The 14,275-nt window shown below is 38.9% G+C and overlaps 1 protein-coding gene across 6 annotated transcripts in view; it reads left to right on the top strand.

The window, feature by feature from the left end:
- WAC (WW domain containing adaptor with coiled-coil) overlaps nucleotides 1-10,076 on the top strand; it is a 58,926-nt gene extending 48,850 nt beyond the window's left edge. For 4 of the 6 annotated variants that reach the window (XM_035316990.1, XM_035316988.1, XM_035316986.1 and 1 more), the window contains exons 12-14: nucleotides 3,149-3,335; nucleotides 7,013-7,140; nucleotides 9,862-10,076. In XM_035316990.1, coding sequence (XP_035172881.1) covers nucleotides 3,149-3,335; nucleotides 7,013-7,140; nucleotides 9,862-9,931 — 385 coding nt within the window. In that variant the 3' untranslated portion in view covers nucleotides 9,932-10,076. The remainder of the gene's footprint in view (nucleotides 1-3,148; nucleotides 3,336-7,012; nucleotides 7,141-9,861) is intronic. The other 2 variants (XM_035316989.1, XM_035316987.1) reach the window with 1 other exon arrangement.
- Nucleotides 10,077-14,275: the final 4,199 nt, after the last annotated feature.

Here is a 14,275-nt window from a genome sequence, read left to right as displayed (position 1 = left end):
CTCTGCTGGCTCTCTTTATTTTGCCTTTTAGTTTTTCATGTACTTGGAAATAGTTTCCAGGCAGACTTGCTCCATAATCTTCACAGAGACTGAGATTAGGTCTACAGGCCTCTAGTTCCCTAGGCCATCCTCCTTGGGTGCTTCCTGAAGTTGGCTGTAATGTAGCATCTGCTTTTTTCCCACATCATCAGGCAACGTTCCTGCTCACCTTGATGTTTGACGCGATGCAGCACCTCAGTTATACCGGCCAGCTCCCTCATTGCCCTCGGGTGCATAGAGTCTGATTGCATGCACTTAATGTGCAGTTGGTTTAACTGCTTCTTTCTCTATTACAGTGTAATGCTTCACTTGAACTGGCTCTGTGGATGTGCTCAGGCACGTGGGAGGCCTGAGAGCAGACTGTAACAGTAAAACCCAGGCCAAAAAAGTCGCTGGCTATTCTGGCCTTATCCATGTCCTTTGTCAGTAGGTTCCCTTGTCTTACAGGGGGACAGCCCCACCTGTTCCTTAGCCTTTCTTTGCTGCTGATGTGCAGCCCTTGTTACCCTCACCTTTTTGGATAGTTTGAGCTCCAGCTTCAAATCTAAACTCCATTTTTTCCTTACCAACTGAACATTTCCTATGTCTACTGTTAGTCATTTTTACTTGTAAGTGGTTTTCAAGTGGTTAAACGGATTACTGAAGAGAACATGTAGCGTGAAGCAATATTTTTTCCCCCATTATTTTTTATATTCCTTTTTACAACTTCTACTGTCTGAAATCAGGGGAGATTTATGTACACAGCTCTAAGGAAGCTGCCTGACAAATTCTTTCTGCATAAGTGTTTTTAATACAAGCTTTTGCCCAAGCTAGGGGGCACTGAAAGGATTGAGGTTAAACAAAGTTCTGGAGTGGGACACAAGTCTTCGTTGCTGCAGAGCAGTGTGCCATACCTAATTAGTAGGCTGTTTGTTTGGAGAGCTGTTGTACTTCGCAAGTGTGAGCGATTAGGGTAAATGGCTGGGCACTGGGCCGTGAAGATAGCGGCATTGTGCTGGGATGTTGCGGCGATCCTAAGGGGGGTGGTTAGGTGATGAATTATGGTAGCTCCACCCAGACGTGTTTCTTCTTTACATTAGTTGCAGATAAGTAGTAAGAAAATTTTAATTGACTGAAATTACGGGCTGCATTGAAAGCTATGCCAGTGCATGAGGAAATCGATTGTGAGCAAGTGCTGCACCTTGTGAATAATGGCTAGGTGCTTACATAATTAGTGCTACTGTTTCTCAGTGTGGTTAGTGCCAAAGAGCTTCGTAACTGTGAGGTACCATCACTCTTGTGATACTATATAAAGTGATGTTCTTTCTCCTGCTCAAGATTGCTGCTTCCTTTGTCTTCTCTTAAAGGATGGTGAGGACAGAGGCAGATTGCACTCATCCTGACCTATCTGTGCCCACATAGCGTGCTTTAACCAGTGCTACTCCTGCCTCTTAGTTAAGGGCAAGAGCAGAGCCTCCGTAGGAAGTGGAGGTGCTGTGGAAGCGATCGAGAGCACTGGGAAGGGATGTATGAATATAAAAGCCTTGTTTTGGCAAGGGCCAAGGGAGTAAAAAAAGAAATGTGCTGAAACTTCACCTCCATACGTAGCAGAGTTGTGTACAGCTCTGACAGTTGTGAGTTATGGTTGGATCCATGTGGTGTAAGTGTGGTGTTTGTGCTGGTGGTGATGCCTAGGCTTCTAGACACGTGGAAATTAAGTGATTTTCATTTATTTTGGGGAAACTTCTGTAGCTTGTTGGACTTAATGTTGGGTGTTCAGCTTGTATACCACAGCTTTGTTGAGGGAAGTGGTACAAATGGAACAATAAAAGACTTACTCAACTTGGGAGCTTACATGCTAAGTGTAAGGTGAAGGATGGGTACTTGGAATTTGGGAGTACAAGGGTTATTAGCCAGTTATATCAGTTTACCAAGGATTTAACTGAGCAGCACCCACCTCTTTTAGACATTGCAGCAGGAATAGACTTTTTATTTAATGAGAAGGAATTCTTAGAAAGGAACTTGGTATGATCCTCCTATACACGTGGAGCATCATGAGGTAGAGAGGAAAAGTGTCTTGTAAAGTGGAGTGAGAGGGCAGCTATTAGAGGAATGGGATTAAAAAAAACGTTGCTTAAAGCAATAGCTAAAATACTTTATAGATAATGTAATATTGAACTCAGTGGATGGCAAAAAAAAACCTGTTATCGAAGATCAGCATGAGAGGGTTGTTCAGTAAAAATTCAGAGGTTTTGACCATGAAATACAGTTGCAAAATAGAATTGGAAAAGCCATGTATGGCAGTTGTGTTCAGAAAATGTGGAAGTCAGTTTTGCTTGCATGTGGAGATCTGAAAGAGTACAGTGAAAGGCTTTGTCCAGAATACAGTGTCTTTGATTTGGCATACAGTATAGAGTTATTAACTGAACATGTCTTTTGTTCCCACTTTTTTTTTTTTGCTTCTGTGAACAAATTCTCCAGTAACTGACATTTTTCTGGTTTGAATGTCGATGAGAATATGTTCAAGTAAAGCAGTCGAGTTGCTAGCTACAAATGTGCTGCTGCTCTGATTCTTCTGGTTTTTTGAGCACCTGAAGCGAGGATGTACTGTGTTAACAGTCCCCTAGGCATTGGTGTTTTGCCACTGGTAAATGGTTAAACTCCTCAAAGCCCCTATGAGTGTATTTTTAGATCAGGAGATCAGGCTTTGTGCTTAATAACTATTGTGGCACTTGCTCGTAATCTCTTGAATAGGCCTGCCTGACTCTGATACGTGGTTACTGAAAATCTTAGGTTTGCACCTATTTGCAGACGTAACAAGAAGGTGGAATATACACATATATATTCTCTGTGTAACGCTAAAATACAGGCACAGCTTACGTTTCTTGACCAGATATCAGAGTCTTTAAAGAAAAAAAAAAAAACCTCTGCCATGCTGTAGCACTCAGATGGTTCCCGTACAACTGCGAGGTTTGTGGAAAAGTGCCACAGGGCTGATCTACCAGAAATATTTATGGTTTAAATGCTTCATATATTTTGTGGCTGGAGGCAGTGAATTGTGTTTGTTTCTCTACATGTTTACATATTTTTTTAGATGCTTATTTTTTTTTTTTTTAATTCTTTCTTCTAGTAGTCAAAGAAGCCCATCACCAGGTCCAAATCATACCTCTAGCACTAGTGCATCAAATTCAACATCTGCACCACAGAATCCATCTGTACGACCCACTTGTTCATTAACACCTACGCTAGCAGCACACTTCAATGAAAACCTTATAAAGCATGTTCAAGGCTGGCCTGCAGACCATGCGGAAAAGCAGGTGAGTACGCTTCTACTCTGTTCCTTCTGAGGGTGCTAAACGGGTAGCTTAAAAACTCCTTTTGTTACCCAGGTTGCTTTCTCTAGAAATTGGAAGCATCTTTAAAAAAGAAACAAAACCCAGTGCTTGTCCTCAGCCAGAAAGAGGTGGGAGGTTAGGCCAGACCTTGCAGGCTTTACATGTGATTACTGTTTAGCAGTTGGGTATTTTCTTGCTTAATGTACCAGTGCTTTTGAAATTCTCTCCAATGGAAGAATAGTCATCATAGCTATTTTCTCTTATTGCCAAAGTTGTGTTGAAATTTACAAAGAATATAAATTTCAACATAGTTTTTCAATAACAACAGTATTTTTGCTATGTGGAGGATGTCATTAATTAGGTGACATAGTTAAAACTATGCGAGACCAATCCACAGTTTGAGCCAGTGAGTGATTAACTCTTCGCAGTGACAAAGGAACTGTGCCTTGTTTGTTGTACCTGGTTTTTAAGGTGATGTAGGGGTCTCAGACTAAATTTGGACTATGTTTCTTTATGTTTGTTTTTGTTTATGGTTTTGTTTTTTTGTTTCCACAAATGGAAATCCATAGAATAGTCAGCATTATTTTATAAGTAAGTGCATGAAACACACCCTTTTGGTGGTAATCTAGGGAAACTGGATGCATGTCAGCTACTTGAAATGTGTTAAAGAAACCATATCAATTCTGTGTCCAGTTCAAGTCTTTCTGTCACAGGCAAACCTGTCTGACAAAGTCTGTGTCGGGTACTAATCTTAGTTAGCCCTGCTTACTTCGTTCTTTTGAAGAACGGCTGCATGCTGGCTCAAGCCTACATGGGAAGTTTTTGGCAAGTAATTTGCAGGGTGACTCTTAGAAGTGCAGTCTAGACTCTGTGTGGATTCTGCTTTGGGTTCTTGGTTGTTGACTTATTTTTTTTTTCCCATTAAGTTTTAAGTACAATTTTAAGGTAATGAAAAACTGTGCTGAGTCAAACCACCATTGCTGTGGAGTGTGTGCTTACATGAGGAAATGATGCAGCACAGTCACTTCTCCCTATGGCCTTGGCCCAGTGCTTGGAGAGTTCAGAATGGTAGTGTTATTTTCACTGTGTACTGAACGGAGAGTTATCGTAACATAGAAAATGTAGATTTATATGGTTTGTAGCTCATTTTTTCCCTCCAGTTTCAATAATAGAGATCAAAGAAAACTAGCTAATGCTGTGGAGTAATGAACTCTGTTGGATGCTCTTACCTTTGTACCAGTTGTTAAATACTGTGTTGTCCTGTCTGCTGTTTCCGATGACTTCACATGACAGTGTTGTTAACAGACCGCTTTTGAATAGTGACTTAAGTCTCTCAAGTACAACTTATTTGATGTAAAAGAAAGATGAAGGCAAGTGTAGGCGCAATACATAGCGAAGAAGGTAAGGTAAGGTAGGTGAAAGTGTAGAGGCTGCAATATACAGTACCTTTTTTTTCTTTAAATTTCTAACCAGATGCTTAGCTTACATTGAAATTAGGGCCCAAGAGCATGTGCCAGAGTTAACATCAAAGTAAGTATCTGGTCTTGCTCACCAACATTGCGTGTTAAAGCAGTCAGACTTCAAGAACTGTCCAGTGCAGTAATTACTAACTGAAACTAATCCTGAACATAGCTAAAAGTTAGGAGAGATTAATGTAAAAAAATGGAAATTAACCCAGTAATGTGTCTAATCAGAAAATAATTGGTGTAATTACCTCCTCCTTAAGAAATACAAGAAAGAGAAGAAAGAGAATTGTAGACAATCTCAACTCAGTAACTATAGAGGTAATAAAAGTATCAAACAATATTCCAGTAAGAAAAATGATATACAAATACCTAAAAAGAAAATTCTGATGGTAGTCAGCATGGATGTTTTCTTAAAATTATGTCAGTTTTCTGTTTTGATGATCAGGCATTGGTAATACTAAAAAGCAAATGTTATATCCTGATTTGCAGCAAGGCTGTTAAGACTTTTTAACAAGAATCTTATACACAAAAATGATTCTAAGATCTTCTGGGTGAAGTTGCTTTAAGATGGATGACTGGACACCTTAAACTACTTAAAGAGTGGTTATTGCTAGTTTGTTATCACTCTAAAGGCTTTGGAGCTGCATATGCAGAATATGTGAGATGATTCCTACTGGAGACCAGGTGTACTCCTGAATGTCAACACAATCCAGAACAGAAAACTTAATGGAGGGAATTAGATCACAAGTTACTTTGAACTGGATAAATTCCAGAAGTTGATGAAGACCTGTGCTAAATACAGTTACCTTCAGGAAGGGGAAAAACGAGTACTTCAGCAGATGCTGTGCATTAACCCCCGTAGGCAGTTAGGCACCACACAGCTACTTGCTCACTGCCCCCACTGAGATAGGGGAGAGAACTGGAAGAACAAAAGTGCGAGAACTCCTGGACTGAGATGAAGATAGCTTAATAAAGAAAAGGGAGGGGAAACAACAAAACAAAATAAAAAAAAAGGAATGCAAAAGCAATCACTCACCACCAGCTGACTGACGGATGCCCAACCAGTCCTGAAGCAACAGCAACCCCTGGAAGATTCCACCCACCTTCCCACTGTCCCCCCAGTTTTACTGCTGAGCATGGTGTTATGTGATCTGGAATATCTCTTTGGTCTGTTTGGGTCAGCTGTGTTCTCCCCCAGTCTCGTACGCATCCCCAGCCTGCTTGCTGGGTAGGCAGCATGCGAAACAGAAGGCCTTGACGGCATGTAAGCACTGCTCAGCAGTAGTTACAGCACAGGTTTGTTATCAGTGTTGCTTCAGGTACAAAGCCAAAACGTAGCATCAGATAGGCTGCTGGGAAGAAAATTAACTCCATCCTAGCCAGACCCAGTGCAGCAGAGAACAATATTGCTAAACAGTAATACTGCAGGGAAGGATCTATTTGAGAAATAAACTTTTTTTCATTGTGCTGCGTGCAAGAAGTCCTCTTTCTATACCTCAGTGTGATGCAGGGGACCTTTGAGTAATTACCCTACTGTTCTTGGTGCCGTTGAGTTAGTTAGCTGGAGCCATATATCCAGTTCAGTGACAAGAGGTTAAGAAATGTTCAAACTGGGAGGATTGGTCGTGCCTTCTGAGTATACACATCTGCTTATCTCTGCATGGCTAAGTGGAAATACTAAATAATGGAGTTTGTCTGGAAGAGAACACCTGAAGAGGGTTAAGGTTTTTTTCTATATGAAGTAGGTGAAAAGAAGATGGCATTCAACTGTTTTTGTCACTGGGGCTTAATTTACATGAGAAATTTAAGCTGGCCATTGAAAAAGTGGCTGGAGGCTTTTAACTACTTGAACAAATTAATTGTGAAATTCAGAACTCTGTCATGTGCTAACTTTAAGATGATTGAACAAACATTTGTTAGGATCAAGGAAATGTAAACCATTCCTGCATGAGCCTGAGTTACAGAATCTATTGACATCCAGTATAATTAATTTCTGATTTTAAATGGGCTTTTGTAGAGAACTCAATGAACTCAATGATCTTCTGATTTAATTTACAGTGTGTTTAGAAGTCATAGCACTTCAGAGTTATGGTGCTTTGCTGTTTCAAGACACGTTTATCCAAGAGTCTCTTGGCTACAGCCAGTTGTTCCTAGTGCTTGAGTCAAAATCCTAACTTTATTTAATTGTTATAGGCATCAAGATTACGGGAGGAAGCCCACAACATGGGAAGTGTTCATATGTCAGAAATTTGTACTGAATTAAAGAATTTAAGATCTTTAGTTCGAGTATGTGAAATTCAAGCAACTTTGCGTGAGCAAAGGTAAGTGTGCTTTCAAAAAAGGTAATTTTCAAGGTGGTATTAGAATTCCCATTCAAGTATTGTTTTGTGGGAGCTATATTTATGATGACTTGATAAGCATGCTGGTTCTTACAGGGTTTGAGAGCTGTCTTCCCTCTGTACGTTCTACCTGTTTCCCACACGTAACTCTTGATAGTGTGTAGTGAATAGGAGCAGATAAGCAACATCTGTATATATTTTTGCTTGTACAGGTGGAAAAGGCCTATCTTCCCAGATACATTAGTGGATTAAGATTCTCACAGTAGTTCAGAATAATTCTAAAATACCTGTCCATACTTGATGCATAGATTACACAGATACACATCTATGTGGTTTATACTGGCCTTAACCACTACAGTGTTCATGAGACATTTATTGGGTGAGACAAGTCTGGCAAGTTCTTGTTGATATCACAAGCTAAGGAAGAACAATTTTTTTTTATTTGGGTAGGAGGTATCTGAGAAGGTCTTGGGGTTCTTTAGCGAGAAAGAGGTGATTATGGCAAAGTAGACTTCTGCTTCGTAAGTCAGTAATAGAGGATGTCTTTGTTATTAACAGCATGGTTGTATATTGTTTCACAGACTGTTGTGCAACATCAAAAAGTTTAGTGTTACGACGTGCTGAAACATTTTTCAGTGGTAGTCATGAGTTAACTTTCATACTAAGTTTCCTTTCTGAATGATGTTATCCTGTATACTAAGTCACACTATGGTTTGACTACAGTGATTCTTATTTCTTATTTCATGCAGCTTTAATAACGTTGTATGCTTTTTAAATAGCTAGTTTTATCCCAGAAGCTCTTGCTTTTTGATAGTTGGTAAAACTCCTTGTAGTCAGAAGTAGGCTATAAAATATTTGTACATTTTCCTTAATAAAAAAAAACCACAGTGTTCATTTTTTCATAGCTTCGTAGTTTCATAGTGTCATTCCATAAATTACAGTTTCTGTAGGAACTGCTTGGTTCCTTACAGGTAGAGTAAAACCTCCTAAGCTTTTATTTCTGTATCTGGAGGTACATTTTATCTGACATAATATGTCAGATGTCATTGTTGAGCTCCATAAATGGCACTTTGTTTCCTACACAGCATGTATCCTTAAGCCATGAATGGATAACGATGATTATGACTGTGAATCTCTGATATGTTTCTGTTGTTTTTGCTGCCATCCCAAAGACAATGAATATGCAACATAAGTACTAATTTGGGTGGGTGGATGGGGGGAGGCCTTCACAAAGTACAGGATTATCAAAGCCTGTCAACCTGAATAATGATATAATTTCTGTGTTTTTGTACAGAATAGAACTATTTAGGTTTGTTTTGAGAAGGAACTTGATCTTTGTTCAAAGCAAGTGTATTGTTTGAACCAGAACTGACAGTTTGTGAAATGACACTCCTCACTTGCTGATACATTTCATACGCCTATACCTTTTGAGCTTAATGTGTTTTTCAGTGCGTCTATCCTGATTGTTCATCTACTTTTTAGAAGAAATTTGATTTTTACTGATGTATTTGAAAAGGGTTCTACAAAAGTCTACTGAAGTGGATGCACTTCCTGTATCTTATTGAAGTTGCTTCGGACTTGCAGAATATTTATGTCATGTTTCAACTCTTTCTTAATATTTTCTTCATTCATATGCTTGCATTCCACGTCAGCGTTATGAAAAGTTGTTACAAAATATTTATTAAAAACTGTAGGAAATGGTATCTAAACCGCATGCTTGTTAACTGAAATAATTGTTTAGGCCAGTGCAATAGTAGAAGAAAAGTTCATAAGGAAAGTGCTAGCAGCGTAGTTGATTTCTAAGTAAAGTGTAGTTGCAGCTTTTTTCTTGGATCTTTTAATATAGGAATTTTCCATAACTAGAGGCAAACTTCAGAACATTTATTCTTCTACCAGTCACAGAGCTAAATACCAGAAAAAAAGTTTTTTTTTGCCTAGAAGAAAATTTCCTTGTTTAAAACTTCTTCACTGAATTGTTCTGTATGTGGCTGAATCAAACTAAAATACATTGGGCCATGTTATGGAAATCATTGTTTTAGGGAAGCAAGAGCATGTGCAACTCTTCTGCCTGCACTGTTACCTAAATCTAGTGCTGTATAAAATCCTCTAGAACAATGGGAGGAAATAAGTTGAAAGATGTGAGGGCAGTGACTTGTCTCCCTAGTGGCACTGTGTCTCCAAGAACAGGCAAGTTTAGTTAGAAAACAAGGCTGTGGGGAAAAAAAATATAACCTTTGTACCACTGGAGATACTGAGGTTAGGGTGGGGACAGAGGAGCATTGTATTTGCTGAAAACTTAAGTGCTTTGGGTTGTTGCACAGTTTGGAAGACTGCATCCCAGGCATAATAGCATTTTTTTGAATATTGAGCTAGTGTACTCTTCCACTGTGTTCCACTTCTTCTTGAAGTTAAATTCAGCTGAATAGTAGGCTTAAACGTCACCGTGTTTCGGTCATAATGAAGCTCAGCAGCTTAGTTTTCTAAATAACTGAATCCAATACTGGAGGTTTCTGCACCTGCACGTGGAGCCTGTAGATGATTAAATAGATGGGGAATTCATTTTAAAATACTTCCAAGTTTATTAATGGAGCTAAGAAGCTTGGCATCTTTCCAGGAAATTGTCAAGTATTTGTGTAGGTACTTACACGTAATATCTGTGTATGATGAAAATGTTTACACTAATTCTTTTTTTTTCTCTTGCAGGATACTATTTTTGAGACAACAAATAAAAGAACTTGAAAAGCTAAAGAATCAGAATTCCTTCATGGTGTGAAAAGTTGTAAACAATTGCACATGGTTTTGAGTACAGGAACTATTAAACTGATGCCCAGTCTTAACACTTTTGAGCTGCATTTGAGTAGACTTTGGACCGTTGAGCTGGGCAGAAAAAAAGATGACATGGGGAAGGGGACAGGAGGGAGTCAAATTCAGGGGAAAGATACAAGAATGATTTGTAAAACCCTTGAAATGTAGATTTCTTGTAGATGTATTCTTCACGTTGTAAATATGTTTTGTAGAGTGAAGCCATGGGAAGCCATGTGTATCAGAGCTTAGACATCCAAAACTAATCAATGCTGAGGTGGCTAAATACCTAGCCTTTTACATGTAAACCTGTCTGCAAAAATTAGCTTTCTTTTTTTTTTTTTTAGTTAATTTATCATTCAGAAATCTTGCATTTCCTAAAGTTCAATGCAAGCGCCAGGCGATCTGTGTCTAAGGCTGCAACAATTTGGGTAATGTACAAAAATATCATGAAACAACTGTTTCCACACTTGCACCGAATCAAAAGCAGTGCTTCTCCATTTCTGTTTTACAGAGAAATGTTTTTCATTTTCTGTGTTCCATTTGCCCGTGAAATCCTAAATCTGATTTTATCAGTTTTTTAATGCTTCTAATTTTCTCTTTTTCTTAAGGCACTGTTGCTATGGCACTTTTTCTATAATCTTTTCATTCCTGTGTACAGTAGCTTAAAATTGCAGTGATTGAGCATAACCCACTTGTTTGTATAAATTATTGAAACGTATTTCCATTTGCACCCTGTAAGAATGGACTTATAGTACTGCTGGGCATGTGTGCTGAAAGTACATTACTTGCTCAAATATAAAGAAATAGCCCAATGAACATGTTAACATGGTTGTGGGAGGGGAAAGAGGATTTAAAAAAAAGCTAGTCAGATGTGAATTGTATCTGTTGTAATAAACATGTTAAAACAAAGAAACACTGGTTTTCATTTCCTTTGGTCAACACATTAAATTTTGGTCTGTTTGGGGACTCTTTATTAGAACTGTTCTTGTTGAACGTTTTTGTACTTAAATAATTCCTCAAGGGAGGTTTTGTTTAAAACTTGTAAACAGGAAATTGTGTATAAAATATTTAACGAAATATAAAATTCAACAAGAATGATTTAAGACACCTCCCCAACAGTTGTCATATGTTAACTCCTGGTTTACTTGTCTTGATATTATGACATTTCATTTCGAAGGATGTTTGTGTTGTAGCTAACTGTTTAAGTCTGGTGCTGACTGCTGTTCTTAACCATCACAAAACGCTGAATTTGTGTAATTGGAGCAACCCACCGTTTGAAAATGGTGGCAAAGCTCAGCTTTGTATATTGTTTCCTAAAGTATATTAAAAATAAAAAAGAAACTATTGCTACTACAAAATAACGTGACTTTTTCTTTGCTTAAAAACAAAAATAGTGATGGCACTACCAGTTTATTTGCAGAGGTTCATATGTTACACTATTTTGAGTAAGTTCATAGTTCGTTTCTTTTAATCCATAACTTTAATGATAATGGTATTGACATGTGATGCTACATGTTGTGTTCCTAGAAAATCCTGTCTTTCAGCACCAGAAGTGGTACTTGATTTTCTTTTGCCTTGTCTCTCTCTTCCTGAGCTCAGACTATTTATTTATTTTACAAAGCTTTTAATCCATGGAAGTTGTATGCTCTGTCCTAAGAAGACATTGCAAATGGAGCAAAGTGAAATAACTAACAGGAAAAAAGAAAAGAAAAGAAAAAAAAAACGGACATCAGGACAGATTAACTCGTGGCTCAGTTTTTAATTTAGTCTGTGCTCTTGTGTTCTGTATCATGCAAATGTTTTGGTTTTTGCTCAGAAACTGGGAATAGAAAAATCTTGAATGCATTATTTTTAACATACATCCTTCTGCATTTTCAGACAGCCAAGGCAAAGTGACTCAAGGCGTCCTGAGACTCTTAATTTGCCCAACAGCCTATTCCTTGCGGTGCTTGTGGTCTTGGAGTTGCCCAGGATAGGGAACAGGCACGTGAAACAGATGGAAGTGTATAGGTGGTCTTTCACCAGTGGTAGTCCTTAGTTCCAGTATTTTGCAGTTTGTGTATTAGCTAAGGCAGATTGCTTCTCTCGTAATAGATAAGGGGCGCCTGTTTTTCATGATCTTACTTCGTTCCCTGTTGATTCATAGATAACCACTGTAACATCCTCTGCCAATGAACTTCAGAGGCTAATTTCCTACTACTTGAAAATTCCTTTGAGTCAGTTTTTATTAAAAAAAAAAAAAATAAAAAATCTTTGAGTGACTTTTCTTATATGCTTAGCTGCTGCCTATGGGTCTTCTATTATTCACCATTTTACAGAAAAGTCTCTTCCGGCCTAAAAGGTTGGAGTCATTTTTTCACAATGAACTTGCCTCTGATCATTTTTCTGATCCCCTGCATAGCATTAGTCGATCTGCTGCATGTTTTCAACATGGTTCACAATACAGGATTTAATAATGCATGAGTGTTCACAGATAATTTGGAAGGGCCGAGGATTAATTTGCTAATTAACTGCTTAAGAATGCATGCACGTACATCACGCAGAGACACGCTCTTCAGGTGATTCCCTCTCTGAACTAATGCAGTAAGGACTACTGTTGGCTTCAGATGACAAACAGAAAGCTTGTTGGCTCCTGGCTCTGCTCGCCACGCAATAGCTTGTTTTCCCCCTTCCAAAACCTGGAGCTGCTGTTAGCTGAAGAGCGACAGCTTGCCAACCTCATCAGGCAATTTGGGGAAGAGGATTGCAGGCACTGCTTTAAAGTAGATGCCAACCAAATGGCAGGGACCGAGTTAATGTCCTTCAAAACAGCTTCACTAACATACAAATGCAATTTGGGCTTTTCTATGTGATCTGGAGTGACACACAGGGCAGGGGGGAAGCGATATTTTGCTTTTTCCTATCAAATCTTTCTGAAACTGGACAACAAAGGAATGGGCAGGTGCACTGAGAACTGATTACCAGCTTATCATTTATTATCTATCCTGAATATGATGCTATCCTTTCCAATGTGATTGACATTTTTAACTGGAAGGGGCTTTCTTTGTTGGCTCATGTTACACCTGCAAGTCAGAGGGAGTGAATTTCCTCTGGGCAAGGCTTGTTTTCTTCCTAGGCAGATGTTCAGAAAGCATTAACTGGAGTTGTGGGATGTGTTTTCTACCTTAATTACTTTATATGGCCGGTCAAGGAATAGTGTTGAAGATCTGATAAAAGAGCAGTTGTTGAGAGCATTGCTTTTGGTTTTCCTCTTAGGTATTCGCTAAGCAACTATTTAATAAAGAGGAAGTGTTAAGAATTACTTCAAGAGTTTGACTGTACAGCTGCAAGCAGTGCTGCTGGGACAATGTGTAACCATCTGGTGGTGTGCTCAAGGAGCCCTGGTAGTGAAGCCCTTCCTTATGCTAAACCACAACTGGTCCCAGGGACTCCCGTGTTGTTGCTTTGTAGCATCGCTATTTATTTATTGGTTTTGCTATTCTACAGGCCTTCCGATGTCTTTGAAGATCTGTTTATCTTCCTCACTGGCCTCGATATTAAGATGACATGGTCAAATGTCATCTTCCGCTGCTTAGATGGATGTTCTTTTACAGCGATGTAGTCTCCTTTAGGACTTGTTTTATTAATTGTATCTGCTTTGGTAGGAGGGCCTTTTCTCTTGGTGGATGCCAATGTTGTTTTCACCATTGCAGTTAAAAACACATTCAGAAGAAGCGTATTTTATTTGCTTGACTTTCAAATTGAGGCCAAAGATTTAAGAGTTTTTGTTTGGTTGGTTTTTTTTTTTTTTTTTTTTTTTGGAGGAGTTGGTGTTATACCTGCAGCCTCCAAGGACAGTTGAGAACAAAGTGGGTATTTATGTCATGTCTACTGATCTGGTCTTCCCTTTCGTTGTAGTCTCACCTTGCTGGTGATGCTCTGCTGAGTCCCTTGCTGCTGTGAGGTTGGCCACGGTGGTCAATGTTGTGTTTTCTGCTGAATGAAAGGAGTGGTGTGCCCAGAGTGTCCTAATGTCACCGTGCTTTGGGGATATTCACACGTCATCTGTACGTAAGGGGCATTCACTTCAACCCTGAGTTATATTTGGTACTGATTATGTAGCAAAATTTCAAGTCCATTATTGGAGTTAGGAGCTGGACATTTTTGTGAATATCCCATCCCTGTTGCTGGTTCTGAAGCAATAATCTGTCCTCACCAGCGCACTCTCTCCTGTACAAGCATAAGATAATCAGGTAATTCTGTGTGTTATAAAAATAGTGCCTTCACTTTTGAAAGTTACCAAGGAATGTTCTGAGCCAAGGTGCCATCTCAT

The sequence above is a fragment of the Oxyura jamaicensis genome, chromosome 2, assembly GCF_011077185.1.
Source record: "Oxyura jamaicensis isolate SHBP4307 breed ruddy duck chromosome 2, BPBGC_Ojam_1.0, whole genome shotgun sequence".
Taxonomy (NCBI): Eukaryota; Metazoa; Chordata; class Aves; order Anseriformes; family Anatidae; genus Oxyura; species Oxyura jamaicensis.
Note: the sequence above shows the minus strand (reverse complement) of the source record. Positions and strands in the feature narration are given on the sequence as shown.